This window comes from Lynx rufus, unplaced genomic scaffold (assembly GCF_022079265.1).
Source record: "Lynx rufus isolate CCGP_SWC_20201006 ecotype Redwood Valley unplaced genomic scaffold, mLynRuf1.p SCAF_8, whole genome shotgun sequence".
NCBI classification, from domain to species: Eukaryota; Metazoa; Chordata; class Mammalia; order Carnivora; family Felidae; genus Lynx; species Lynx rufus.
In genome coordinates this window covers 2,450,236-2,477,523 of record NW_025814896.1, presented here as the reverse complement: position 1 = coordinate 2,477,523, position 27,288 = coordinate 2,450,236, and the positions used below count along the sequence as shown (strand labels likewise).

Genomic DNA, 27,288 nt, shown 5'->3' with positions numbered 1-27,288 from the left:
CCGGAAAGGGGAAGGAGACAGAGGCACTGCTCGGAAGGCAACACGAGGGTTTGCTTCTTGAAGGACGCACATCTCTGGCCCCCACACTCAGCACAGCGCCACACTCAGGCTTTCGCTGCCCATTCCACAGCTGTACCCGAGCAGAGTGGACGGAGCTGGGATCTCCTGCCACTGCCCAAGGAGTCCAGCCACCTCCCAGCAGCCCCGGGGCCTGCGTCCTGTGCCCTGGGGGAGTTGATGGGCACTAATCCCCCAAAGCTGGATAACAAAACCCGGGTGACTGTAACCTGAAAGGATCCGGCCAGCCACTCAGCAGGTGGCAGCCGTGGCCCCGGGGACGCCAGGCGTGGGGGCGGCGGGGCGCTGAAGCCACGGGGTGTCATCCCAGCGCAGTGTCACAGCCTGGGCGCTGATTTGACACCTAAAGCCTGCGTTCACCTGCTTTCCGTGTTCCTGGTCTCTGTTGTGTTTTATCGCCGCTCTTGGTCTGCTCAGATTTCCAACGTCCCCCGCCCGCTCTCCCTCCCTTAAATCCTGTATCATCTCTTTCCTTCTCCTCAGACATTTGTTTTCATCGTCCTGCTTCCAACCCACCCCCCCCCCCCCAGCCCCTGCCTTCTGGAACCTCCTGTCATCAGCTTGTTCTGCTCAAGCTGCCTCCTCTGGCCCCAGTTCTTGTGATTCTGTCCTGGAGTTTTCCAGAAGAGACAGAAAAGCCTCTTCCAGGTGTAGGCAAGGGTTCAGGTGGGTGCAGCATCGAGGGGCCCTCTTCACTCTTCCAAGGTTAAGTTTCAGGAGACCCGCCTTATCCCCACCTTTCTTGTTCGTCTGCTCAGTGCTGGGCGGGGCATGCACTGTCCCTGGCACTGGGAGACAGCAGGGGCACAGTGGGCTGCCCCTGTCCCACTACACACACACCTCAGACAAGCCGAGAATCAGAGTGACAGGAGCGAGGTGTCCTGGCTGAGTGGGAGGTGCGTGAGCAGGCCTGTGGGGGGCAGGGGTCTGCACGGCCTCTCCCCTGAGCGGAAGTCAGCCATGCAGAGGCGCGGGGGTAGAATGTTCCAAACGAAAGCACAGAGACCTGGATGCAAGAAGCAGCTCTGAGGAGCGGAGTCGGGCCGGGGACCAGACGGCGTAGGTCCTGGTGAGCCACAGACACGTCATCGAGGGTCCAACCTGAGGGCTTGAAGCAGGGGCGTGATGTGACATTCTCGGATTCACGTTTCCAGCGGGGGCCCTGCAGGGCCTGGTTTGCAGGGAGAGCAGGGGGGAGGAGGTGGCTGTAGGGGTGAGAGGTGACAGGCCTCAGTCCCCGGGTAGAGGGGAGAAGACACACGTGCAATACGATTCGGGAGAAGGACCACCAGACAAGGAAGAAAGTAAAAGGGTAAAAAATGCACTCACTCCCCTGATCCCACCCGGGGATGCAGGGCACCCAAGAGACGGACGGGCACAGCTCCGTCCCAGCTTAGGAGGTGCCAGGGAGCAGGGGCGCGGGGCACCCACGTTCCCGGGCATCCCGGGGACGCGCGGACGGGTGCGCAGCGGCTCTGTCGCTGACATTCACCAGCCTGCCCGCGTCAGCCGAGGTCACCTGACCTCCCTTCCTCCTTTGTCAGCTGCTTCTAAAACCCAGCCGACAAGTCGACACCATGCAAGGTCGTGAGTGAGCACTCTGTTACTGGTGACATGTGTCCCTGCTCCCAGCACCGGAGCTCCCCCTCTTCCTACAGCAGACAGGAAACAAATGAGCACAGAAAAGAACTGCTGGGGTCCCGAGGCAGCCCTTCCCCTCCCGTGGCCGGGACGCACCTCTTCCTCCAGCAGGTCCCAGGCCGCGCCCTTACACTGCGCTGTCCTGATCCTTTTCCCTTCCCAGCTGCTCTCCTACTTTACCGAAGTCTCCTAAGTGGCAAAGCCCCTGTCCCCAACCCCAGCCCCAGAGGAGCAGTAGCCCTGAGAGCCGTACCCAACGGGGCCGCGTCTTCCTCCAAATACAGGAGGCGGGACCCGTGCTCCGGGGCACTGGCTCAGGCGAGGGTGTGGGTCCGGACTCAGGCAGCCCCGGGTTCCGGGTCAGGCTCCTCAGTGTTCTGCCCTGGGTCCGGGAGGAGTGCGGGGTACAGCCCAGACGGTCATGGGATCTGCCCTGGCGGCCACCACTGTTGCCGTGGCCCTGCCCGTCTGCCCTCTGGACACCGGGCTCCGTGGAGGGGGGTGAATACTACACCGCTGCCCGCAAGGCTCTCCGAGTGTCCCAGGGAAGGCGTGCAGAGAACAGTGCCAGGGCGGTGTGACAGTGAGAAGACGGACGTGTGCAGGAAGTCCCAGAGCAGCCAAAGCCAGGTGCTGACCCCGAAGAGAGGGAGATGTGAGTGACAGAGCAGCGCCACCTCCCCCAAGGCTGACGGTGTCCTGGCAGAGGGCAGGAGGGCAGACACACAGGAGCCGGGAGGGATGCGCCAGCCTGGTGGGGTCGGAGGTCAGGCTCCTGGGGGGGGTGGGGGGGGTGGGCCGGCCTGACCGGGGAAGGCTGGAAAAGGAAGGAGGTGGGCGCGGGCTAGGCAGGGGCAGTTGTAGCTTTCCTCCTAGGCTTCTGCACCAGAGTCTGGAGGTGGCCCCCAGGTTCTCAGTCACGCTGCCCAGTGCAGCCTCACAGCCTGGCCACACGCCAGCTCGGGCCCGCCTTCCGTCTGCGGGAACCACTGCCTCTTTTGGACGTGAGATGATGATTCAAAACCTTTGGGGCAAGGTCTGGTACACAGTAAATATCAGAAAATGTTAAAAGGGAGCCATGATGATGTTGGTGACAACAGGGACAGTCAATGGGCTTCGTGGCTGAGCGTCACTGGAACTGAAGCACAGAGCTTTGTGTCCCAGCCCGTCTCTCATCTGCTTTTCCCCTCAGGATTGTTCTCTGCTCCAGCAGGAAGGGTTTCTCGGGCTGGGTGTCGGGATTGTTTCATTCACTTCTACTGTGCCTTGAATACCTTCAGCTGCCCACAAGGATTCCGTTCTATTCTAGGAACACACCTTTTACTAGCATCTCCCTGCTTTCTTTACAAAACAGCTTTTATCTAACACTGACGTGCCTAAAAAATAATGGTAACTGGGGCAAAGCAAATCAGCAGCAGACAAAAACGCAGGGGAACGCGGCCCTGACACAAGCATCTGATTTGCTTCTAAAGACGAGCCCCTTCCCAGACCCACCTCAGCAAGGGTGCTCAGCAAACATCTGTGGACCAATTACAGTCAACAGTTTACAGGTGTCGAGAAGAAACAGTCACTCACATGCTACCTCCCCAAATGAGTTTTCCTAATCTCTCTTGGAAACAAAAGCCCACTTTTCTCTAGGGTTCTTTATCCGGCAGGTAGAGAGCACAGCTTCTCCTGCAGGTGGGCTGGAGCCCCCGGAGGAAGGATGGAGGTCAGGCGGAGCAGGGCTGGCTGCAGTCCTCCCTCAGGGCCCCTGGGACAGGGTTTGGCCAACTTCCTCCTGCTGATTCCCAGGCTCTGCCCCCCAGCTGTCCGGCTTCAGTAGATCCAAGGCAGGGCCCAGGAAGCAGCATTTTGATGAGGCTCCCAGGACAAGCTTATTTACCTGCGGGATCGGCCGGTGGTTCTCAAACGCTAGGGAACATGAACACTGACCCAAGAGGCTGGCAAGGGGCCGGGTCCCAGGCCCCGATCCCCAAAGCCCCAGCTGGGAGGTGGGGCCCAGGAGCTGAGCTTCTCACGAGCCTCTCTCGGATTCCGAAGCAGATGATCTGAGGGCCGAGGCGGAGAGGAAGGGGAGGTGGTTACCACGCGGATCCCTAGGTGGTGGGCCCAAGGTTCTGCATTTCAAACGAGCTCCCAAGGGCTGTTGGTGCTGCTGGTCTGGGGTCACACTTCAAGCGACCTGGCCGGAGACCATCCTTTAGACTCACTCCACTGCCGTGTATCTTAGATCACAGTTTTCCTTCCTCTCTTAATGTATCCTCACTGCTTCGTTCGCGGCAAGCCTGATAAACCAATGCTCTCTACTGGACTCACACCAGCTACTGCAGGGCCTCTGAAGCCGTCTTCCTGAAAATGTGAGTTCCCACAAGACATCAGACGCCGTGTGAAAGGGCTGCCTCCATCAAACGAGTTGGGGAAGCGCTGTGGGGGTCGCGGGGCCTGGGCTAGCCGGAAGCATCTCTCTAAGTCCCCTCGCCCCGCCATGGGATGGGGGTGTGAACAGAGCCCAGTTACGGAGTGAGGACAACCCCAGGAGTTAATTGCCACGAAGCTCGTCGGTCCTTCTGTGCCTGACTCAAGGCGGGTAGTCTCAGGATGCGTGCACCCCGTCTGTAAGTGGAGACAGCTCTGGTGGCTCATGACTCCCAGGCGCTCAGCGGCCGGCGTGTCCTCCAGTGTTTGGGCCTCAGGACCCCCACCCAACACCCCCGTTTTTGCAGTTCAAGTGGCCATGACTGTTTGCAGTCCAGCGGGTTACAGAGCCAGGAGGGCAAATGCTCTGCTCTGGAACTCGTCCCCTGAGGAACACTTGTTATCAAGCTCTGGTCTTCCGGAGACAAAGGCAGGGCCCGGGATGCACATTTCAGGACGGCCTGTGTGGGCTCTCTAGGCAGTGACGGGGTACATTAAGAGGGGGGGCAGGAGCAGGGGTCTTTCAGAGGTGTGAGCACATGGCCGAGGAATGCAATCCCCCCCCCCCACCCCGTGTGGATTTCCGGTACATTTATCCCTGAAACCTCACTGGTGATGCAGGACCTCTGTGCAAGCGTGACCCTGATAAGCCAGGCACGTTCGGGGATGTTAGTTCCCCATCAGGTTGGGAATGTGCCCAGATGCAGGGCAAGGTACAGTGGCAGGCTGGTACAGATGTGCCGTCCCCTTTACTAGCTGCCCACGCTTGCAGAGCGAGAAAATGCACGTCACCTTGTGGGGCGGCATCTACGCCTAACCCGGCTCCTCCTGGCTTATCCGATCACCTGGGGTCTGAAGCGTGCATCGCACTAACCAACAGACCGCCCTGCCCAGGTGGGAGGGCCCCTGGGGGAGAAGAAAAGGCGGTTCTGCGGCTCTTTGCGCACCTGCCCAAGTTGGCTCTGACCTTGGGGCTCCACACTTGCACTCAGTCCTCTTCTCCCTCCTTTGCGGCGCATTTCTTAAACCAGAACTAATGTATTCTGGACACAGAGCTTCTCCAAACCAAGACAAAGAAATTTCAAATATCTGAGCAAACAAAACCACTTTCTCTCAATCTCCAAGCCAAAGGGAAACGTGCAAGAAGCATTTACTCACTTTCCAAGCCGCACATATTTTCACTCGAGGATCTCTGAAAGAAGTGTCCCCCCGGTTCGCAGATCACCCAAGCAGAGCAAACGCAGCCGGCCTGGACAGGCGGCGCGGACATTCCTGACACAGCTCTCCTGTCGGGAAATTTCTTCCTTTTCTTTCCCGGGGCCTCTCATTTCTTTCCCGGCTTCTCAGGCCTAGCAGTGTGTTTTGATGCACAACCAGGAATCAGTCCCGTCCCCAGTCCTTAGGGGCGCAGCGCGGCCAGGGCTCTGCACTGCGCTTGGAGGGTCAGCACAGCCTGCAGGCGGAACCACAGCCCGTCCGCGCTGCGCCCTCGCTACGGCCCGCCTGGTCTCTCGGGGCTGACTCCTGCCCGCCAAGCGTGGGTGCAAGGCCCCTCGTGAGGTAGGCCCGGGCCGCGGGAGTCGGTGCGAAGACACCCTAAACGGGGAGAACAGAAGGGGAGCGCCCTCCCACCGTGGGCCGGGCAGGAAGTTGGCCTGAGCAGCAGGGGCTCCCCATCCAGAGGGGGCGCCCAGGGTATGTGGGGGTGGGGCGAGGGGAGACTCTGTGCCTCCTTCAGTCCTCAGGTCCCCGCCCTCCTCCCCTCCCCCGACCCGGGCTCGGACGCCCCGCCGTGGGGGGCGGGGGCGCGGGGAGGAGGCGCCGGGCGCGGGCGCGGCGCGGGGGGCGCGGCGCCTTTAAGGGCCGCGTCAGGCCGAGCGAGCGCAGGGGCCGGGCTCGGGGCGGGGCCTCGGCGGGGCGGCCGCGCGGCTTCACCTGCAGTTCGGAGCGCGCGGAACAGAGGCGCGGGCGGCTGCGAGGCCGGCGGACGCACCGGCCCGAGGGAGCGCGCCGCCGGCCGACTTGGCCTGGCTCCCGGAGCCGGGCGGCGATCGCGGCGGCGCGGCCGGGCTGGAGGCGCGGGGCCCGATCGAGCGGCGGCGGCGGCGGCGGCCATCGGAGCCGCGCGATCGGGGCGGCGGCAGCGGCGGCGGCGGCAGCGGCGGCGGCGGCGGCCGGGAGCGGGCTCCGGGCGCCGGGCTCCGGGCGGGCGCCGGGGCGCGGCGCGGCGGGAAGATGACCGCGGGCTCCGGCGTGCTCCTCGTGCTGCTCTCGCTCTCCGGCGCGCTCCGGGTAAGTTGCCGCCTGGCGTCCCGGCCGCTCGGAAGCCCCGGGCACCGCGGGGCCGCCCCCGGAGCCGGCGGGGCGCGCACTCGCCCGGAGGGGCTCTCCCGGGCGCCCCCGCCGCGCGCACCGCTGCATCCAGAGGCTCCCGCGCTCCGCGAAGCCGCCCGCGGTCGGCAGGAGCGGGGAGCCGCCGGGGCAGAGGCGAGCCGTGGTGCGGAGCGGGGTGCGGTGCGGGTGGGTGGAGGGCCCAGAGAGCTCTGCCCGAAGCGGGACCCGCCAAGCATCCCTCGGCCGCCCCAGGTCCGCGGCCGCCGCTCGGAGCTCGGCTCTCCCGCGCCTGGGCAGGCTGCCCGCTGGCGGAGCCGGCGCGCCCTCCATCGCCCGGGAGCCGCGCGCCTCCGGAGTTGGCGAGCCCAGCCCGGGCCGGGACTGCGGGCGGGGGAGCCGGCGGCAGCAGGCGAAGAACCAGGGTGCTGGGGACACCCGGTCTCGCCGCCCCGTGCCGGGGGCCGGGGTCTCGCGGCGCGGCGCGGCGCCTCCTCCGTGCTGGGCTTCCGGGTGCTGACCCAGACCGCGGCTGCGGGTGGGCGGCGGATGTGGACCGCGGGGCACCTTCGCCGCGGAGTCCCCCAGGCGCGGCTGGAGCCGGTGTCCGGCGGGGCCCTCGCCGCTCGGAGCGGGGCCGGGAAGTCAGGCGGGCGCGGGGTGAGCGTGCCCGGGAGCGCGGTCCGGGCGCCCGCCTCCTTCCCTTCGAGTCCGCGAGCTCGGCCCCCAGACCGGCTGTGCGCGGCGGGTGCAGGCCCCGGGGGCGGCGTGCGGGGCTGCGCCGGGTGGCGCCCCTGGGGAGGCGGCGGGGCCGCGGGAGTTGCAGGAACCCCCTCTCGTGGCCGATCGGCCTCGCTGCTCCTCCGGGCAGCGCGGTTGCAGCCTCCGAAATAAACAAGTGCGGCGCCCCCGGGTCCGCTCGGAGGCTGCGGGGCGCTCCGGCTGCGCTCGCCACTCGCCCGGGCGGGGCGAAACTTTCCCGGGCGAGTTCGCCCCCGGGGTTCCGGTCCTCTGTGGAGCTCGGTTCCCGAGGAGCGGAGCCGCGGCTTGGAGCTTTCCCAAGGAACGAGCCCGCGCCCCTCGCTCTCCCCTTGGCGCTTTGTGGGGAGGGCGTCCGCGTCCGGGCCGGCGGCGCGGTGCCGGGGCCCGGCGGGCGGGCGGCGGCGGCGCGCGGGGCTGGAGCGGGCGCCGCGGCGGGAGGCGCGTTCCGCTCGGCGGCCCCGCGAAGCCACGACCGCGGGCTGCGCCCCTGCTGCCGGCGAGCGCTGGCCGGGGGAGCGGGGCCGCTGCGCTCCGACGTCTCGGCCCAGCGTCCTGCCGCGCGCGCCGTCTCTTCGACGGTTCCCCTCCGCTCGAGGCTGACCTGTAGCCGCGGGCCCCCGCAGCCTGGCCGGGGGGCTCCCCGCCCGCCCCCCAGCCCCTCCCGCTGGGCAAGACCCGAGGACACCCACCCTTTCAGGTCAGTCAGGGCAGCTGCCTCGCCCGTTTGGACCAGAGATGGGGGCTCCACGGGCGGACAAGTGTCCAGCCCAGTGGGGGTGCCAGGGCTGGAGGGTGGAGCCGCGTCGTCGGGAGCCTCCCTCCTTGCCCAGCCCTGAGCCGCCTCTGGGAGGACCTCCTCTCTTGCTCTGCCGCCGCCTCCCTCCCTGGGGACCCACAGAGAAGACAGAAGCCCAGCTCTGGGGCCCTAAGGGGCGGTGGCCAAGAGGGCCTCGGCTGGCTGCACCTCCCTCCTCTCTGTGGCTTCCTCGGCTGTCTTCGGACACTCCTCAGACGTTCCTTTCTGCGGGGACAAAGAGGCCCTCCGAGGCCCGCAGCCATCCGCTGGCCCTCCTCCCCGCCTGCACCCCCGTGCCCAGGCCGATCCAGCAGTTACCCCCGCACCCGCGCTGGGCTCCCGCCGCTTCCGCGCGGGAAGCAGAGGACCCTCCCCTTGACTCGAGGTCAGAAGGTCAGGTGCAGCCTGGCGCTGCGTCACGTGCCGCGTCCTTCACGTGACGTCCATCCCCTGGCGCAGGGCATCTCCTCCCCGTCACCTGGGCACGAGGAGGGTGAGCCCAGGACAAGAAGGTGCCCCGGAGAGAGACCACAGTCACAGGACACGTCACAAGTGTTCTGTTTCATCGTTATTGTTAATCTCCCACTGCGCCCGGTTTATAAACCGCGCTCGACCCGGGGGGTGTGTGTCGAGGAAAAAGCGGTTTATACCGAGTTTATACGGGGTTGGGTGCTGGCGGTTCCGGGCTTCCGTGGGGTCTGGGACGGAATCCCCCCAGGAGGGTGCTGTTAGACCAGGTGAGTCCCTGAGAGCGCGGAAGCAGGGGAGCTTGGGGGGAAGGCTGTGGCTCAGGTGGTTCTGTCATAGCCGGAGGCCAGACCCTGCCTGCGGCAGCCACTGGGAAACAAGGGGTTGGATTAAATTTCTGCCAACTTCACATTTGTCCCGACCTCTTTTCTTTCTGTTCTCAGGCCCATAATGGGGATCTTACAGCCCGGGAGACCTGCAAGGCTGGATTCTCCGAAGAAGACTACACGGCACTAATCTCGGAGAATATTCTGGAAGGAGAGAAGCTTCTCAAAGGTAGGGGGGGCGTGGGGGGGGGGGAAGAAATCGCACGCTGTGTTCTGGACTGGGGAGACCTTTCCGTGGAAAAGGCGGGTCGGGGCTGTCTTTGAGGCAGGCTGTCTGCCAAATGATGGTTGTGAGGTCAATGAGGTGTCCCTCCGTGGACCTCAAAGGCATTTTGCATCCCAGGTGAATGATTCAGAATGCCTGTCATTTTTGAGTGAGGTGAATCATTTCCTGGGCAACAAATTGGAATTCGGATGTAACGTCACCCAAATAATGTGCAGAGAGAGAGACTTTCTTGCTAAGTATTTTTATGTATGAAATTCTGGATTCTTAAATTATCCCTGCTTTGAAATGCATGATAAAGCAGACGATGTTGTTGGAAATGCGGTAAATAAACCCACAGACGTTCTGTTCACAAATGTGGTATTCATTTTCATTACTACCCCACTGATAACACGAAAACACACATGCAGGAGGGAACTACCAATTAGCTTTATCGTAATTGTAGGATTATATCCACGTTTGTGATGGGAACGTCAGAGGCAGCTTCAAAAGTCAAGAGACAGGAGATCATTCTGTATGTTGATCCGTTTCCCTTTCGAGACAAACTAATTAAACTTCCCATGTGTACGGGAGGGGAGATCAATCAGGCCTTCCTTGTGAGGTTTCCAAGTCCTACCTCGAACACCGTGGCTGAGCGCCTTCCCAGAAGCAGCAGCTTTTAGCCGGTTTCGGAGTGACGGAGGGAGCAAACTTTGGATAAGGCTTCAGAGCTAAATTTCAGCACTCACGACTAAATAATCCTCATAGCGCTGACTTTCTCCCCAGCTTTGGGTTTCAGGGAATCTCAGATTCTCAAGAGCTGACAGCAGCTCCTCAGGGGGGCGGTGGTGGGGGTTTTTCGGATCCTCTTCCTCGGGGACAGAGCTCGGTCACGTATCTTGTTTGTTCTCGGTTACGTGAACGGGATTTTTATTTGGGGCTGAGTGCAGCTTCCCTCACCTGTTTGCTGTCATCTGCGTTGACCTGCTAAGGGCATCATCTGTGGAGCCTTTCCATGGATTACCCACCCTCCCTCCCCCCAAAAATCCGCGGCAGTTGCCCGGAAGCAGAATGGGCGTGTTGCATGAGTAGGCATATGTGGTGGGAGCCTTAGGAGATGCTCTGTGAATGTGCCGTGCGTGTCATTTCAGAATTCGAGAGGGTAGACCCTCTTTCAGGATGGATTGGTCTCCCGAGCGTCCCTGTGTGCCCTCAGGGAAGGCCTGGAACATTCTTCTACTCTCAGTGCATTGTCCTGTTGCACACAACAGGGGCGCTGTGGTGCCCCCGTGTGCTGATCTGGAAGCTGGCTTCTTGTGCCTCTCTGGGCAAGGAGCCACACCTGATGGGATCTTGGAGTTTCACTTTGACCCAGGAATTTCAGAAAGAAGGCCTCTGTTTTGGTAATAAGTACTACCTACCGCAGAAGAGTGGCAGAATCTCAGACCTCTTATGATGAAACGTGGGATTTCTAACAGGCGTCTGGTCTCCCCCCCCCCCCCCCCCCGGGTGGAGAGCTGGCCCCTCCGCTCTTGGCCCGCGTGGTGGGGAAGTCACGATCGCTGGCTGAATGTTGGCCTGCCCCGTGAGCCCAGATGGTTTTTACCCAGCGTGGGGCGAAGAGCCCACCATGGTAGGCGAACTGGGACCAGCAGACAGGCTTTGTGGATGCGGGACTCATTTTCTGGGCCCTTACTTGTACCTGAGATGTGGCCCAGCGCAGCCCAGGTTGAGGGGAGCTGTGTCCCAGTCACTGGGGCCTGCTCCTCCCCTCCTCTGGGGTAGGCTGGAGCCCCACTGCTTCTCCTGCACCTGCCTCCGTCCCCCTCCACCACGCCGTTCTCAGGGACAGAGAGATGTTTTCTATCTCAGAAATAATTGTTGCAGATACAGAAGCAAAAGCCAACGCTGACATACATTCAAACCAGGACAGATAAAAATGTCTCTGTGTACAAACTTTGCAAGTGACAAGACTGCAGTGAAGATGTGTGGGTCCAAGATAAGATAATGGCACAACACTTCTGCTATTCTGGTAGGAATCAGGTTAAGCCGATAATGACTCCTTATAATTGAGTTACTCCAACGGAGAGAGCTTAACCTTCATTTGACGAGCAAAGCTTCTCGGCGTCCCCATTTTATTGTAAGTACGCCGTAAGCCATTAACGACTGCTCGGTGGCTCCTTCTCTGCCTGAGTCAGCTTACCAGCAGCCCCGAACCTCCAGATTCCAGAAGGAGCGATTTGTTACATGGTAATTAACTTATTTATGATAAGTGGATGGAAGAAATGTCGTGGCATTTTGTTTTATGTCTAAATGAAAAGCATTTCCGTTCTAGAAATTTGATGCTAATTAGGCTTAAAATAGTTTTCCCCGATAGGATAGCAAATACTATGGTACTGTGGACCTTTGGACCAGCAGAACGTGCTGTGGGACGAGTGCCCCACTGGTTCCTAGATCCCTAGATCCCCTCCGAGTTCTGTCTCCTGTGTCTCCTTTTTCCGGCTAGCACGTGCATGTGGTCACATGGGCTCTTAGCTGCGGTTTTGTTTTCAAGGTAGTTCGCTACGGCCGCCATCACCGGTGCATGGTAATACCCACAGTAGGTTGGTTAAGCGGTTTCTCCCTGGGCCCAGATGGAACGTTCTGGGAGCCCTGGTTGAGCGGGGGCCGGTTGCCGAGCCGGTGTCTTTTTCTCTGCTTTGTTAATAATTAACGGTCAGCCCTGCTGAGGAGGCCGCAGCTGATGCGGTGACCTGCATTGCTCTGTTGTGGCGGGCAGAGTTCTGGAAAACCCAGAGCGGCTCCGCCCGAGGATGGGAGGGTGACAGGATGTGTGGCGGGGACCCACGACGCACGGGGTCCTGTCTCCCCCGCGTGCTGGAAAAGAGGCGGCGTGTGAGTAGAAACGTTCGGAGGGGTCTGGGCCTTACCTAGGGGAAGCGGGCTCAAGTGACACGGAAAAGAGGAGCCTGCTTCGATGACGAGCCGTTGTGTTCCCCTCCTGCGTGAGCGTGGGGCCGTCGTGTGCACCCCGGGCCACACTCTGCTCCCTCATCGGAGAACTTCCTTTCTCTGCTCGGTCATCTCTCTTACCTAAACCGGAAATTTCATGAGGGCCGCAGCCTGTCACTCCGGTTTACTATTTTAGATCATTTCAGGATGTTCAGAAGGAGGAGAGAGATGGTCGAGGGCTGGGGCGGCGGCTTATCAGCGGCGTCATCACTTGCCTGGTTTAACCCTGCCGTCTTTACTTTGTCAGTTCGGTTTATTGCCTCATCGTTGTAAACTGGCTGCTGCGGCTCCGGGCATCGCACGTGAGTTTGGAGCAGGATGAAGCGAGGAGGGGGTAGCACCGTCCGCATCCCTTCCCTGTACCGGGAAAGCAAGCACTTCGTCAGGTGGCTCGCTGTTCTGGTGGGCTGGAGCTTGGTCACCCGCCGCTCCCAGCCGCGAGGGGTGGGGACTCTGGGAAGGAGAGGGCTGTGTCGCCGTATCTGGGTTAGCGCTGTTACGATCCCCCACCTGGTAGAGCCGTGTCCTCGGAGCGAGTGGGATTCTGTTTTCGGAAGGAGGAAGGGAGGGGTGGACGCAGGGAGACAAGCAGCGACATCCGCTGCCGGCGCCCTACCTGCCGCGTCGTGGGATGAGCGACTCCTTTGCGTACCGGGCGGGAGAGGGCGGGACGGTCCCAGACCGTCCAAGTGCAGGCGTTTGCGGTCAGCAAGCGAGCACTTGCCACGATGTGATCGGCGCGGCCACGAGTACCCTTCTCTGGACGAGGACGTGGAAAATAGCCGCCCTGTCCCCTCCGTGTGGACAGGTCGCTCCTGCCGGGGCAGAAGGCAGCGACAGGCGCGCACGAGAAGGTAAGCGAGCCCTCCCGCCTACCCAGCCCCCGGCTTCGTGGCCGGCGTGCATGCGGTGCGGGCCGCGTGCGGGCTTTCGTCTCGGATGAAGAAGTAACAAAGGAGCCCGAGAGCGCCGACACCCTGGCACGTCTGGGGCGCCCTGGTTAAGTCGCGGGGGAGCGGGAGCTGCCGTGAGCGAGCGGGTCAATGGCGCTGGTGACCCCCCGGCCACGTGCGCTTCGAAGCGGCAGGGGCGGCTGCCTGGCCAGCACCGCCTCGCCCTCTTCCTCGGCGACGCCCCTTCTGTACCCACCCGCCTGGCGTACGCGGAGTCCTGTTTAAGATGCTCACACAGCAGGTGGACGCCCTCACACCAAGGTGGCGGTTCAAGCCGTGGGGCCTCATTAGGGTATGCTGCTAGATGACGCTTCTGGGAAGGGGGTTTTTTGTGGCTCTGTTTGCTTTTCTTCCTGGTAAAGAGGAACAGATTCGGCTGGCCACGCCTTCTGCCTTTTGCTTTTTACCTCCTTCTCCTGCCTGGAAGACAGATGCGATGTCTGAGGCAGAGCAACCATCTTGTGACTGTGAGGACGGTAGAGCGGGAACGGGATCCTAGGTGGCGTCCTTGAAGGGCATCCAGATAACCCGTGGGCTCGTTGTCCCCCAAGAGATGAGAAGAATGAGGCTAACACACCGCAGTTGAGTTTCTTGCCGTACGTGACCCAACGCAGTTCCTGATTTAGGGAAACAGTGCTGTGCACCCTAGCTGGTGCCTGTCCTTGTCTCTGGAAGCTTGGAGTACGTTTCATCCTCTGACTTGTGCCCAGGTTTTGGGGTCCTTCTGCTCAGTTTCTGTTCCTTGGGCCCTGATTTCCATCTCTCTTTAGTGGCCTGGCTAGTACCCATGCCTAGCCGAGAGGATGCCGTGGGCACTCAGTAAGTATTTGCTGGGCAGATGAAATGAACGGGCACCACGTTCGAGTCCGTGGCCAGGATGTGGATGAGTCCTTACGTGTCTGCCCCTCCCATCGTGGAGTGCACGGTCTCCGTGGGCTCTCTCAGCCGTCCTCATCCAGGAGAGCGGGCATTGGGACTTCGTCTCTGTCCGCAATATCGACCGGCTCTGGGGAACCTTGGTCTCCACTAGGTGGCGGTGAGTGGGCGCAGCGCAGGACCGCGCCCCGACGGTGAGCTCCGCCCCCGTGGGCGCGGCCCTCGTGGCCCGACTGGGTGCTGCGCACCGGGTCCCTGAGGCAGTGTGTCAGGAGTTCCCGTCTTCTGACTTCTGCCCCGTGTGTATAATCACCTGTCACCAAATCAAAACCCTCAGTGCTGAGAGCTCACACGCCACTTAGACGTGAGGATGATGCACTCGTGGAAGCTGTGGCTTAAAGGTGAAGGTTTTCGGGGCGCCCGGGGGGCTCGGTCGTTTGGGCGTCCGACTTCGGCTCAGGTCACGATCTCGCGGTCCGTGAGTTCGAGCCCCGCGTCGGGCTCTGTGCTGACAGCTCAGAGCCTGCAGCCTGTTTCGGATTCTGTGTCTCCCTCTCTCTCTGCCCCTCCCCCGTTCATGCTCTGTCTCTCTCTGTCCCAAAAATAAATAAACGTTGAAAAAATTAAAAAAAAAAGAAAAGGTGAAGGTTTTGCGGTTCAGAACCGCGTATTCTAGCGGCCTCTCGAGATGAGGAAACGGGAGGCCTTGTGTGATTGTCCCGTAACAACACGGAGTTCGGGCCACGCTGCCTGCCAGCCTCCGCGGACGCCGCCCTTGTGATCCTCGCGAAAGCTCTGCCCATGAGTGGCACTGGTCCCGTTTCGTGGATCAGAAGATCTGCTGTGCCTTCCCTGTCTGTCCAGACCCACACTTGTAGCTCACTTACATCTCTCACGTACCGTGCGCAAAGATGGTTCCGGAGCGCTAAGGTCACGTGCACATAGGATAGCCCAGATGTTCCGGGCACCGTCAGAAAATTAGTAATTATCAAGCATTCAGACGTGCTAATTGTTTCCCGTTTTGGACGTTTGCAACAAACAGAAGCCCAGTGTATCAGGAGGTGCTGGACGGGCGTCACTGATGTGTGAGGGCTCATCTGAAGTGGGTCCAAACTCTGTGGACACCTTGGGTTTGCAGAACCGGCCCCAGGATCAGCAGAGCCAGGATTCCGTGAGGCCAACGGGAGTCTTCAATTCTGGGCACGTAGCAGACGGCCCGGGGCATGTGCTCAGGGGGCGCTGAGCCCTGCCAGCGCTGGGGGAGGCCGGGAGGGACCCCCCAGGCGAGGCCTGCAGCCTGGAAGCTGGACATGGGTGACCCGGGCACTGGGGACAGTGAGGAGGCCTACGATCGTGGACCGCCAGGGGGCCACAGACCATGGCTTGAAGGAGGTTTCTGGCACTTTCTCCTGGCCGGATGTGTGCCTTCTATCTGCCGTCGTCCTTTCTACCCTGGGTCTGGGGTCCCAGGTGTTTGCAGGGGCCTCCCATTTTAGGTTTCCAGGCCTATCCCCTCCCCTCCCCTCCCCTCCCCCCTCCCCCTATCCCATCCCCTTCCCCTCTCTCTCCCTCACCTCCCCCTCACCTCTTCTCTTCTCTTCTCTTCCCCTCCCCTCTCTCCTTTTCCCTCTCTCCCCCTCCCCTCCTTCTCCCTCCCCCATCCACTCCCCCCTCTCCTCCTCCTCCCCCACCTTTCTTTGCAGCATACTGAAGTAGATGCCAGAACTAATCATGACTTGAGAACTTGAGAACAAGTGAACGAGCAAGCATTCGTCTTTCCAGAGAATGTCCTGATTATTCTGACTTTCTGAAGGAACAGTCTTTACTTAAAATGGATTTCACCATAAAAAAAGAAAAAAATACCCTAATGTGAGTTTCTTTGCGTCGAGAGTCCAAAGTTCTCCCGCGTGTGTTCTTGTGAAACCTCAGGGCACTTGCCTCTGAGTTTTCGTCCTCAGAGGGGGGCCTGGCCTGTTGCAAGCGGGGTGGTGCAATCCTTTCCTTTTGTCAGAAGGCTCAGAATTTGGGTGACTTTTTGCCCGCGCTCTAGGCTGCCCTCTCCTGGTGGCCTCTGGCACTGTTTCAGGTTGGCTCCCTGACTTCCATTCTTACAGGAAAGAAGACAAAACAAAGCAAACCTAGTTGATTATCCTCAACCCGGTGTCCCCGCCGCGTGCTAACCTGCCCTCTCACTTAATGCCCTCGAGACACCTGCGGGCTCAGGGTGTTGGTAGGTCACGCCCCGGCCCACCAGGTTCTGTGCAGGGGTCTCTGTGACTTTCCATCCCCCGCACGACTTTTCCAGGGAGGAGTCCGCTTAGGTCGTGGACCGTGTTAGTTTAGTGTAGCCCAGTGATCGGCGTATTTGGTGGCTTAACGGACACAAATTTATCTTCTCGCTGTTCTGGACACCAGAACTCCAACAGGGGCCGGTCCTCTGGGCTTCAGTCTGCAGGGGGGTGGTTGGGCAGGGCTGATTCCTTCTGGAGGCTCTGACCTCACGGCCACCCTGGTACCTCTGCCCGTATCTTCTCCTGTGCTCCCATCACCACCTCTGACCTGGCTGCCTCCCGCCTCCGCTTAGGAGGACCCTTGTGACGGCTTTGGGCTCACCCGGAAAATGACCCGAGATCCATAATCATCCCCAGGTTGCTTCTGCGCAGACCCGTGTGCATGTGAGGCGACACTCCAGGCATCCCTGGGGCCTCCTGCAGGTGTTATAAAGGAGGGACACACGGTCGTTTCCTGCTCCCACGTGTATCCCCTCCTCACGTTCCTTCGTGCGATTCCGAGGGGTCCTCAGCAGTTCACCGCGGGGGAAGCGGGGGCCCAGGGTGACCGAGGAAACCCGGTACACGGCAGGGTGAAGAGGTCCGGCTCTTGGACGCCCCACGCAGCCCTCATCCAGTCCTGCCTCTTGGCAGGGGCCCCCACCTGCCGTAGCTGTGTCTGTAGTTGGGACCCTGTTTGGCAGCTTCCTCGTGGGTCCTGAGATGTGATTTGCCACTCGAGGGTGTGAAGGGTAAGCGGAGGCTCCCAAGCCCAGAGCAGCTTCCGGTCTGGCTGCTGCCAACGTTGCCTTGTTTGGTTTCACTGTTTTCTCGCTGACAGTGTGTGGGGATTTGGGAAGGATTAAGGTAAGCCTTCAGCGACAGATAAACATCCACGGGCGGAAGAGTGCCAGTCCCCGCCTTGTCTCTAGGAGGACGGTCCTCCCGGAGGATGGGAGGGGACCAGACGGAGCCACGGGTGCGGAGGGAGGCGTTCCTGGCCTGGTCTGGATACAGTTCAGTTGAGTTCCAGCCCCGGGGTGGGGCGTGTGCAGACCCGTGTCTGCCGGGAAGGGAAGGATCCTTCTCTCTCTGTCTCCGAACCAGATGGAGAGAGGCTTTCCTTCTGGGTCTTCCCTCAGGACCGCATGCGTGTGCCTGTGCACCTGACTCGGAAGAAAGTCGGGTTTTTTGTCTTGCTTTGGTTTTTCCACCCAAGTGTGAGTTTGAACACTGTTGACATTGACCTGCCTGGAACGCTGAGGGGGGAACCCCTTGTTTGCTGAACACGTGGCCCCGGGCTCCTGCTTATAGCAGGGCTCATAGAAGAGCGCAGGCTCAGAGTCAGGGGCATTCTTGGGAGGGGGGCTGAGCTGGGGTGCCCTCCCTTCCCTGGGCCTCAGTTTCCTTACCTGGAGAGCAGAGACCTAGCACGTCCACCTGTGCCTGGGGGGCACTTGTGAAACCTGGCAGGCCCCGGGTCCCCTCCCAGACCCTCCGGCCTGGGTTGAATGGTGGGGGCCCACAAGCTACATCTCCCTGGAACCTGCGGCTGATTTTGTTTGGAGAAAGGCTCTCGCAGCTATAATTAAGTAAGGATCTTGAGATGAGATTATCCTGGATGATCCGGGGGGAGGGGGGCTATATCCAGTGACAGGCGTCCTTAGAAGAGGAGACACAGGGGAGAAGCCACAGGAGGGGAGGCAGGAAGGACCCTTCCCACACCTTGACTTTGGACTCTAGCTTCTAGAACTCCAAGAGAATAAATTGTTGTCACTTGAAGCCACCAAGTTGGTGATCATTTGTTACAGGTGCCCTGGGACACTGCCACACCCACCGCATCAGAAATCCTCGGGATGCGGCCTGGGCCTCTGCCTGCTTGATGTGTCTCGTGGGGAAGCTGATGTTCATTAAAGCCTGAGGGCCTTGGGTCTCGAGGGTTCAGGACCCCAGGGGTCAGCATCCCTCGTGAGGAACCGTGTTCTCCCTGAGGGTGTGTGGGTGGGGGGGGGTAGCCCACATCGGAAGGCGTGCCTCGGGGGGTGGGGTGGTTGGAACAAGGCCGTGAGCATCCGTGTCTCCAGGACGGCAGATGAGGCCCCTCAGCACGGTGACACAGCATTCCGTGTTCCAGAGCGTGACACAGAGGGTTCCATCGGAATTAAAATGTATGTGGGACATTGGCTCTCCTCCCGTTATCTTTCCTTGTCAGATGCCATCTTAACAAGGATGATGCGTCGTAAATATCGTGTTACCCTCCAGGTGTGCGTTTGGGAATGGCGCATGTCTCCGCTCGCTCCCCCTGCTCTCGGGCAGGGAGGCGTGGGTACAAGGTGCCTGTCCTCCCCCCAGGGCTGCTTTGCGAAGCCGGTGCAAAAAGGCGTGAGTTCCGTCTCCGAGTGTCTCGTTCCTCGTGTTCCGAGGGTGTTCCCGCCCGGCTGCTCGGCGCCTCCGAAAGCAGAGGGAGCCGGCTTGCCCTGGAGCAGCCGCTCGGCGGTTTGCAAGGGCCCAGCCCCTGTCGCCGTTGCTCCTTTGCAGCTGCGTTGCGGGCAGCCTCACGTGTCCCCGGGGATGGTCGCAGGGTACCCTGAGCGGTTGCCGGAGAGCCCCGGGTACCTCGCGGGGAGTCTGCTGCCGCAGGTCCCACAGCCCGGCCGTCCTGACTCCTCCAGGGTCTGGGTGGGCAGCCTGTTCCCGCCAGGGGAGGACGCAGGATGCCTGGGGTCCCCAAGTCGCGCCCCAGCTGGGCCCTGGGGCCGCGTTTGCCTCTGGTGGCCGGAGCTGCTGGGTAAGCCACTTGGTGGCTCGGTCCTGACGCTCGGGCTGCTTTGTACTCGGAGGGGATTTCTGGGAGAAAGACCCCCTTCTTCCTTTCTTTTTTATTCTTCAGCGAGGTACTGAGAGCGGGCCTGGGCTGGCCCGTCGGAGGGACACCCGCGGGCGTTTGATTACTGAGCGCCGTGAACAGGATGGGCCACGCGTGCAGCCCCCTTCGGCGAGCACCGGCACGCCACGGTGGGACGGTCGTTCTCGTGTGGTGACCGCGGCTCTTCTGAGCTGGGCTCTGTGCTGGGCGCCTCCCCGGGGCCAGCCGCGTGCATCTGCGCAACCGACCCCGGGAGGCAGGCGCGTCACTAGCCCCCCTTTACCAAGCAAGGGCTGCTGACGCATGACTCTTCGGGGTCCCGCGTCCACGCTCCCCCACTGGCGCCTGACGCCGTCCCCCTGCCCCGACCATCACCGCGGTCCCAGATTTTCCAGGTGGGAGGGCCGGGACTGTTCGGCTTCGGGGTGTCCAGACCCAGTGCCCCGTCGTGGCTGTGTGACCCCAGGTGCATGTTGTGACCTGCGTGGCCTTCTGTCGCACTGGCCGTGGGAGGAGATGAACGGGCGCCCTGGGCTCGCGGGGGAGTCTGGGTGGCCCTGCAGGCGGACGTACAACGAGCGGGAGGCAGACCTGGCCTGTTGAGGGCGCGGCTGAGCTGCCCCGGGTCACCGGGTCACGGTGCTACTGCCTCAGCCAGTGCAGCTGGCCCTGCTCAGCCCCGCGGTATCCCCCCTGCCCTGCTTCTCTCCCTTCCCCAGTCTGGGGGGGTGCAGCCCACGTCCAGGCCCCAGCAGGAAGCGGACTCATTCCCGATGCGTGGGGGGGGGGGCGCCTGGGGCCGCGGGCCCCTGTCTTCTCCAGGAGCCTCGGTCGGCGGCGGAGGACCTCGGACGCTCCCCTTGAGCGTCGAGCCCCGAGATGCGGGCAGCCGGCCTTCGAGGCGGGAGCTTTTCTGTGCGATGTCAGCTCCATCCGGTGGGTGTTTACGGTTTTGTGTGGGGACTTCTTGACGTTCTCACGTGTGGCTAGAGACCTGTTGGCGGAGGGCGTGTGTTTCAGAGGCAGTCATTAAAGGCGTGGCTTCCTTCAAGCTCTGTGGGCTCCTGGAGAGGCAAGTGAGAATGTGAGTTATTCGCCGTGGTTGTTTAGGAATAGGGCTGTGGGGTGATCGGATCGTGTCAGGTCGTATTTGACGCTGGAGCAGGGACGCGCCCGCGGGGTCAGAGGCTAACTCGAGTGTGGCCGTGGTGCCAGTTCTCCCTCTGTAAAGCTGGACGCCTTTCCCTCTACCTGTCGATCTTTCCCACCTTCCCTCAGTACAAAGGAGGGGTTAGATCACTTGTCTTAACTAGCTCTTAATATCTTAAGATAAAAAACAATGCCAGGAAGGGCTGAAGGTGATAAAATTGCGATCAGACGTCTGTGAAATTACAGAACTTAATGTTTTCTTCAGAACAGGGAGGCTTTTCGATGAATTTTTTTTTCCTTAAAGGAGCTGGACAGCTTCAGGATTGATCTGCAGAGAAGTGTGAGCTAGACTTCCACGTGGGGAAAAAAAATAGTTACATGCTTGAAAGGTTAATGGCTGGTAAACGACAATTTTCTACAATCCTGGCTAATAAAAGTACCTTATAAGACATAAAATGTATGCTGGCAGAATTACAGGGGCCTTTGAAATCCATTTAAAGTCTCGGATCCTTTGAAAATGGGGGTGGGGGGGAGCGTAGTGGGAGCTTCAAGTGTTTTCCTTGGTGGTTGAGTGATGGAGAAGCCAGGTACAAGCTTCTCCACAGAGGGGGAGTCTTTCTCCCGGGTGTTTTTGGCTCAAACGTTGAACAAATGCCCCGGACTCCAGTCCCGGAAACTGCAGGTGAATTTTTACTGCGGTAGTTCAGTCCTCGCTAAACCTGCCCTGTGTTTGTGGGTCATTGAGCCAGCCCTGCTCTGGGGATTTGCATTGGAAAATGCTGTTAAGCGTGGTGTTGCCTACGAGTCTCTGGGTTTTAAACACGGTGACAGTGGCAGCCTTTTGTGGCAGCCCCTAAAACTAGAATGGGCCTGTCTCCGCTTTTTAGGTAGGAATTCCAGGGCACAGAGACTCGGGAGCTTTCTAGAGGTCCACAGGGATGAATTGGGGGACTGGAAAACAAGGGCCTCCTCATGTTAGTCTGCCCGCCTCTCCCGTCCTGCTTGCCTTCCTTGGACGCGAGTCTGAGTGTGCAGAGCAGGTGACCGAGCAGTTAGAGAAAACCCGTAGGGCCAGCCTGGGGAACAAGCGCTCCTGGTGTGTTACTGTCCCCGTGCCCTTTGGATCCTGCACCTTCTGTACTAAGTCGAGCCCCTTGACAAGGACACCCCTTCCTCCTAAGTGACAGAAGACAGTCCTTACGTCCAGCTGCGCTGAATCAGCGTGATGGAGGGGCCAGCGGGCTGCCTTCCTAATTTCTTTGTGAGCACGATTAAATTCCCCTTGGGGCTGGCACGGGGCCGCGGGCTTGGCTCTGGCGTCTCATAACAACGGGCTGCAGCAAAGAGGCTCACGTGCCTGCGTGTAGATTGTGAAAGTCTCCCCTGCTCACCCGATGTTGCGTCAGTGCCTCTCACCTGTCCCCCTCGTCCGGTGCGTGAGGCCACGCGAACCTAAAATAGGGATGTGAGTTTCCGGCACCCTCGGCCCGGAGGTCGTCCGCTCCCCGCGCCCCCCAGGGGCCTGAGCGAAGGTGCCTTGCGAGCTGGACGGCTCTGTCACGATGTGAGGGGATCTTACTCGTGCCTCTCCCCAGTGGAGACATCACAGTAAAGGGGAGCTGGGGTCTCACACCGACAAGCCAGGGTTTGGGCGGAGGCAGGTGGGGACTGTGGGACCGACCCTCCTGGGTTTCTTTGCGTGAGCTGACGGCCGGGGGCGGGCGGAAGGCGGCAGCGGCCTGAGAGCACGGGGAGTTGGGAGCAGGACACCACACTTGTGCTCGGAATTGTGTCACGGGTGGCATCTCCTCCCTTTACGGAAGAGGCACCGAGAGGAGAGGCCTTTCTAAGCCAGGCCTCTGTCCTCTGGGAGCCCAGGACTGCTGGAGATAGGCCCCGTTGTCGGGCTCTAAAAGGAGGATTCTGGGAGGATGGCATCCTGTGACGTGCAGATGAAGTTCCCCAGTGGCTTTCTAAGGTTGCCGCTTCAAGGAGGCTCTAATTAATCACTTCCTGTGAGCACAGGGGAGCAGGGGCGACTCCCAAGATGAGGAGGACAGAAGTGTGCCCTCTGCGCAGGCAGAAAAGCACATTGTTCCCTCACTCTGAAAGGTATTTTATCAGGAAGGCATCCCCTCCCCGCGGTTATCTAGGAATTGTTTTATTGCGTTTCTCCCTTATCAGTTTTGAAATAATATTATTCCCTTCTTGCTTAAATGCCACGCGGGTTAAAACTGCTGTTGTTGGAAATGGCGCCACGGACGGGTGTCTCGTTTATTGCCAGAGTTCTTGGTCGGTCTCGAGGAGGACAGATGGGACGGGGAGGCCGCGTGTGGCTGCGGACACTTGTGTGTGTCTTTCTGAAAGAGTCCCGGGTTCCGAGTGTTCAGCAGGCGCTGGGGAGGAGGCAGGCGCTTATCTATGTATTTCCGACCATATTGTGCGGTTAATCTCCACTCACCGTCTCCCAGTGGAACCGCTCTTCGTGAGACTGGAGCCTCTCTCCAGAAAGTTATTTGATTTTTGATGTAAGGAAAGGATTAATGCAGTTGGGTTTTGATAAGGCTGGCCGTCTAGCGTGGCACAGACATGTGCGTCCTGCCCGTATCGCTGACAGTTGCTTCGTTACATAGGAGCTCTGCAGAGCGGCGATACGGGCGTGCGGAGATAATTGTGGTTCTGCTATTTAAAAACGAAGTCTAGTGCTTTACAATGTTAAGATGATAACCTGTTTAGGGAAACTTGCAGTGTCTGTCTTTTGGCACAGAAAAGCCACCCTCTCCCAGCGGCTTGACTCGCCTCCTATTAACGTATTTTTTATTTTCCTGAGCGTGAATCAAAGCCTCGTTTCTGTTTGAACTCTTAGGCCGGACCGTGGGGCAGAGGTGCGTGTGTGCAGTTGGGCACTAAACGTATTTCCAGACGCTCTGTACCGACAAGGTGCTTCTGCCTTTTGCTTTTCAGGGATCTCAGATTTTGAGATTGGACGTGTTTGGTTAGACTCGGCGTAAGTAGCTTCCTCTGTAGGGAGCTTTCCTGATCCAGGTGCTAATCCTGGTGTCCTGCCTGGGAACTGAGGGAGGGAGAACCAGAGGCCACACTTGCACTGTGGATCGGAGTGATCCCATAATCCTGCCATCTTCCTCTCGCCAGCTGGACAGTGACGGGGCTGGTGTCCACGTCAGCCCTCTCGCTCACTGCTGTTTCCCTTGTGGCCACGTCTGTTTTGAGGGGGTGGGCATCCATGGAGGCCCAGTATGCTGGATAACGGAGACTGGGCCTAATACTCTGTCACAGTGTCTCTGAGACGGCAGTGGGGTCAGGGGCTGTTGGACAGAGCAAGTCGTGGGGTCCAGCCAGACGCCACGCTGCGTTAACACACCCCGTTAACTGTTTAGCGCTTGGTGGTGACGTCTCGCTTCGGAAGCGCTTGTGAATCTTCGGATTCCTAGATACCAGAGCGGCTGCGGCACTCTTTGGCCCATCGGCCACGAATCCCAGAGGGTCTGAAGCCCATGGCACGTTCCCAGTGCCCTTTTCCCTTTTTCCCCCATGCCACGCCCACCCCTTCCTCGGGCGGGCACTGAGCCACGTGCCGAAACGAGTGTTACTTGCCAGCCCTTCCTTCCTCCCTCTGCCCCTCTGTTTTGGCTGCCCCTCCAGCTGCCCTGTGATCGGTGGGAACCTTCCAGGGCCTCCCGCCTCAAGTGCTGTTTCTTTGTGGAGCCCCCTTCTGCTGCCTACTCCCATCCCTTTGCCTGAGCTAAGTGAGATTAATTGCTTCCATTGTCTCACCGCTTTATTAAAGTGTGTGATGATGTAGTGTTTACTGTACTCTCCTCCACGTCTGCCCGAGTGTGGTTGCACTGTGTGCGTGTGCGTGTGCATGGCGTTACAGCTAGACGTGGGGGAGCATGTGTGCTAGGGAGCTGGAGGGCGAGGCCGACGCCCGGGTCACCCGCGAAGCCTCCCTCCCGGGAAGGAATCTTTGCAGGGAAAGGAGATGAGCTTTCTCCCACCTCTTGGAAGGGCAGAGGCTGGAACTGACAAGCATGAGAATTTGAAAGCATGAAAACCAGAGAAGAACGGACATAAAATGGAAGAGTCAAAGTATTTTCATTCTGCACCTCTGTATTGGAGCTGGCTCAGTGTATTTATTAAGGCGTTATCAAAGCAAAGTAAGGCAAGTGGGTCTTAGTCTAATGAAATCGGCCCTCTGTGGACCGCGTTAGCTTCAGGTGTCCGGAGCATAATTGAGTGACGGTGGTGATGATTGCATCGGGAGCATTAGGGCCGGACAGCCTCTCTCTTTGTGTGCTGTGTGCACAGCATGGCTCACGAGAGTCTTGGCAGACGAGGGGCAGGGGTGAATGACTCCTCCAGCTCTGGTCCGCACATTTCAGCCCCTGGTGCCCCTCTCTGACTCAGGGCCTGTGTTACAACCCGGCAGAAAGGCACATGGGCTCTGCCCTTTGGTAAATTTTAACTCCCGGTTTGTTTGGCTGGTCCCGGCATGGGCAAGGCACGCGGTGGTCTCTCACCTGGGGGCCAGGGGGCTTAATTTTTTTTTTTATTTAAATTTTTTTTTTCAACGTTTATTTATTTTTGGGACAGAGGGAGACAGAGCATGAACGGGGGAGGGGCAGAGAGAGAGGGAGACACGGAATCGGAAACAGGCTCCAGGCTCCGAGCCATCAGCCCAGAGCCCGACGCGGGGCTCGAACTCACGGACCGCGAGATCGTGACCTGGCTGAAGTCGGACGCTTAACCGACTGCGCCACCCAGGCGCCCCGGGGCTTCATTTTTTAAATTACTTGACTTTGTCTCCCTCCCTGCCACCACCACCCTTCACCAGGGCGCCCTGTCTGCCAGGATCCTTCCGCTGCTGAGCTTTGGGTAGGTCTGTAGAGTTATGTTGACCTCAGGGAATGGCGATCTGGAGGTGTCTGCGTGCCTCAACGTGCAGGAGTCAAGCTGCTTGGCTGATAACATTTTATCGATTCAACTCTCCTCCCGGTCTTGGCGAGCTGGAGGCCTCCCCAGATGAGGTGGTGATGCTTCGGTATTTTGGCGCTGTGGAGGTTCTCGCTGTAGATGTTGAAATGATACGATGTGTTCCTCGTGGGCCAGGGATGTGAGTGTTATCACCTCCTGCAGTTACTCGCGGGTGGCGGCTCCTGGGCAGGGGATGCCCAGCCCTCAGGGAAACATGCAAGGCGTAATCATTGTTTCCAGAGGAGGAGTTCAGAATCAGAGACGGAGGCAGTTTGGAAGGGAATTTGGGAGGGAGTGGGGACGGGCCGCGAAGCATGTTCTGTCTCCTTCAGAAGCATGGAGTTGAGGCTTTGCGGGGTCTCTGATGATGGGCCTGTGGGGAGGCAGAGGCCTCCGGGAAAGAGCGGTACCCCAGAGTCTCGTGGTCAGTGATCAAGGAGGTGCTGATGGGATGAACTTCACTTCCCAAGTGGGGGTTGGCTTCAGATCCCGGCGGCAGGGACCCTTCCTGGTGGAGGTTCAAGATCGACCGGCAGCTTTCCTGGGAGCAGCCGAGGCCGGTGGATATGCCGCGACTTGCAAAAGCCCGGGGTCGAGGCCCGGGCAGGGATCTCTTTTCTGGCCCCCTGCCTCCCTCGGAGGACCGCCCCATGTTCCTTTACATCTAGGGTGAGAAGTCACGAGGCCGTGACTGCTGTTCCCAAGAGCTGTCCCTCCAAAGTTAAGACACTGTGGCCAGGAGCAGGTCCGGGAACGTTCCAGGAGGTGGGCAGGGGCTGGCACGGGTGGGCGTGTCCTCCCAGGGCCTTGTTGCCTCTCAGCTGTCGCTCTCAAACGCACCCTTTGCTGAAACACCACAACCAGCTTCGGAAGCCGAGCTGGAGGGCCAGTGCTCTGCGGCTGCCACAAAGCCCCGCGCACTCCTCACCCTGCCCTGCCCGAGACTCTGCAAAAGCGAGCGCCCGGTGCCTCCCGCTTCCCGTTGTGCTGGGGCCTCTGCGGGGCCGCCTCCTGGGCTGGGCACCCTGCCTCTGCGACCAGCTTGCTCCAGCCCCTCTGCTTCTCCCCTGCTGTCCAGAGCCGACGGCAGTGTTTTCTTGCCTGTCGCCCTCCCTCCACTGCCCCGTGGGCTCCCAGACCTGCCTCTTGCTGTGACCCCAGGCCTGGAGCAGGCTGGGCCCAGAGGGACCAGTTGGGGCTGGTCGCTGAGCAGGTGATGGGGGCGTGTCCTGCCCAGTGGGGCCTGTGTGACTGTCCCACCTTCCCTGACTCCCTCCCTCCCTCTCGGCCAGCACTGCTCGGCCCTTCATCCCTCTTCTCTGCTTTCCTTCCCTGAGTGGTTCCCGCCTCCCCTCACCCCTGGTGGCTGGTCTTCTCCAGAGCCCCCACCGGAGGCTAGGATCGCTTGCCCGTGGGGAGGGTGCTTCGGCTGCCATGGGGCTGCCTTGGGACTCAGCCTGGGAAGGTCAGCGGCTGGATCTCCTCCCCTCCTCCCCGTGCACCTGCAGGGGCCAGGCACCCACGGTTGCTGGATTCCTGGGTGGAAGAAAGAGCCTGCCCCTGAGACTAGACCGGGGCGCCCTGATGGTGGAGGGAGACTGTGGGAGGGGTCTGAGAACCGGGGAGCCTGCGTCCCACGAGGGCGGTGCCTTCGCCTAAGCCCTGTGGGGACGCAGACTCGGGCTGCACCCCTAGTGCCCAAGAAACGTGAGCAGTGCAAACCCTGATGTGAAAACCTCCAGTCTTGTGACCTTCTGTGACTCCAGCACCCCGGTTGCCAGGCCGGACTCCGAGCTTGATGGCGGGTTAAGGCCGTTTCCAGTAACAGGGCGGCTGTGTGGAGGCCCACGCTAACAGGAGGTTCAGACACTCCTTGCAGACAGGTAGTTGGAAGGAAGGGGGGCATCTTAGTCAGGGCCCGTGGCTGCAAGGACGAAACTCCAGGAGGTCAAGGCTGGGCCTGGTGTGAAAGAATAGACCTGCACGCCTATCGGTAGCCACTGGCGAGGCAGGTCTGGCGACGGCCCCACCCTCCCACTGGCCATGAGCCTTGACTGCTGGGGCTGGGGCTGGGTGGGGTGGGGT

At 60.3% G+C, this 27,288-nt stretch overlaps 1 protein-coding gene across 2 annotated transcripts in view; it reads left to right on the top strand.

Annotated features, from left to right (window-relative positions):
• The first annotated feature begins 6,372 nt into the window (after positions 1-6,372).
• Positions 6,373-27,288, top strand: part of CDH4 (cadherin 4) — a 540,251-nt gene continuing 519,335 nt past the window's right edge. For both annotated transcript variants that reach the window (XM_047069547.1, XM_047069548.1), the window contains exons 1-2: positions 6,373-6,429; positions 8,938-9,049. In XM_047069547.1, coding sequence (XP_046925503.1) covers positions 6,373-6,429; positions 8,938-9,049 — 169 coding nt within the window. The remainder of the gene's footprint in view (positions 6,430-8,937; positions 9,050-27,288) is intronic.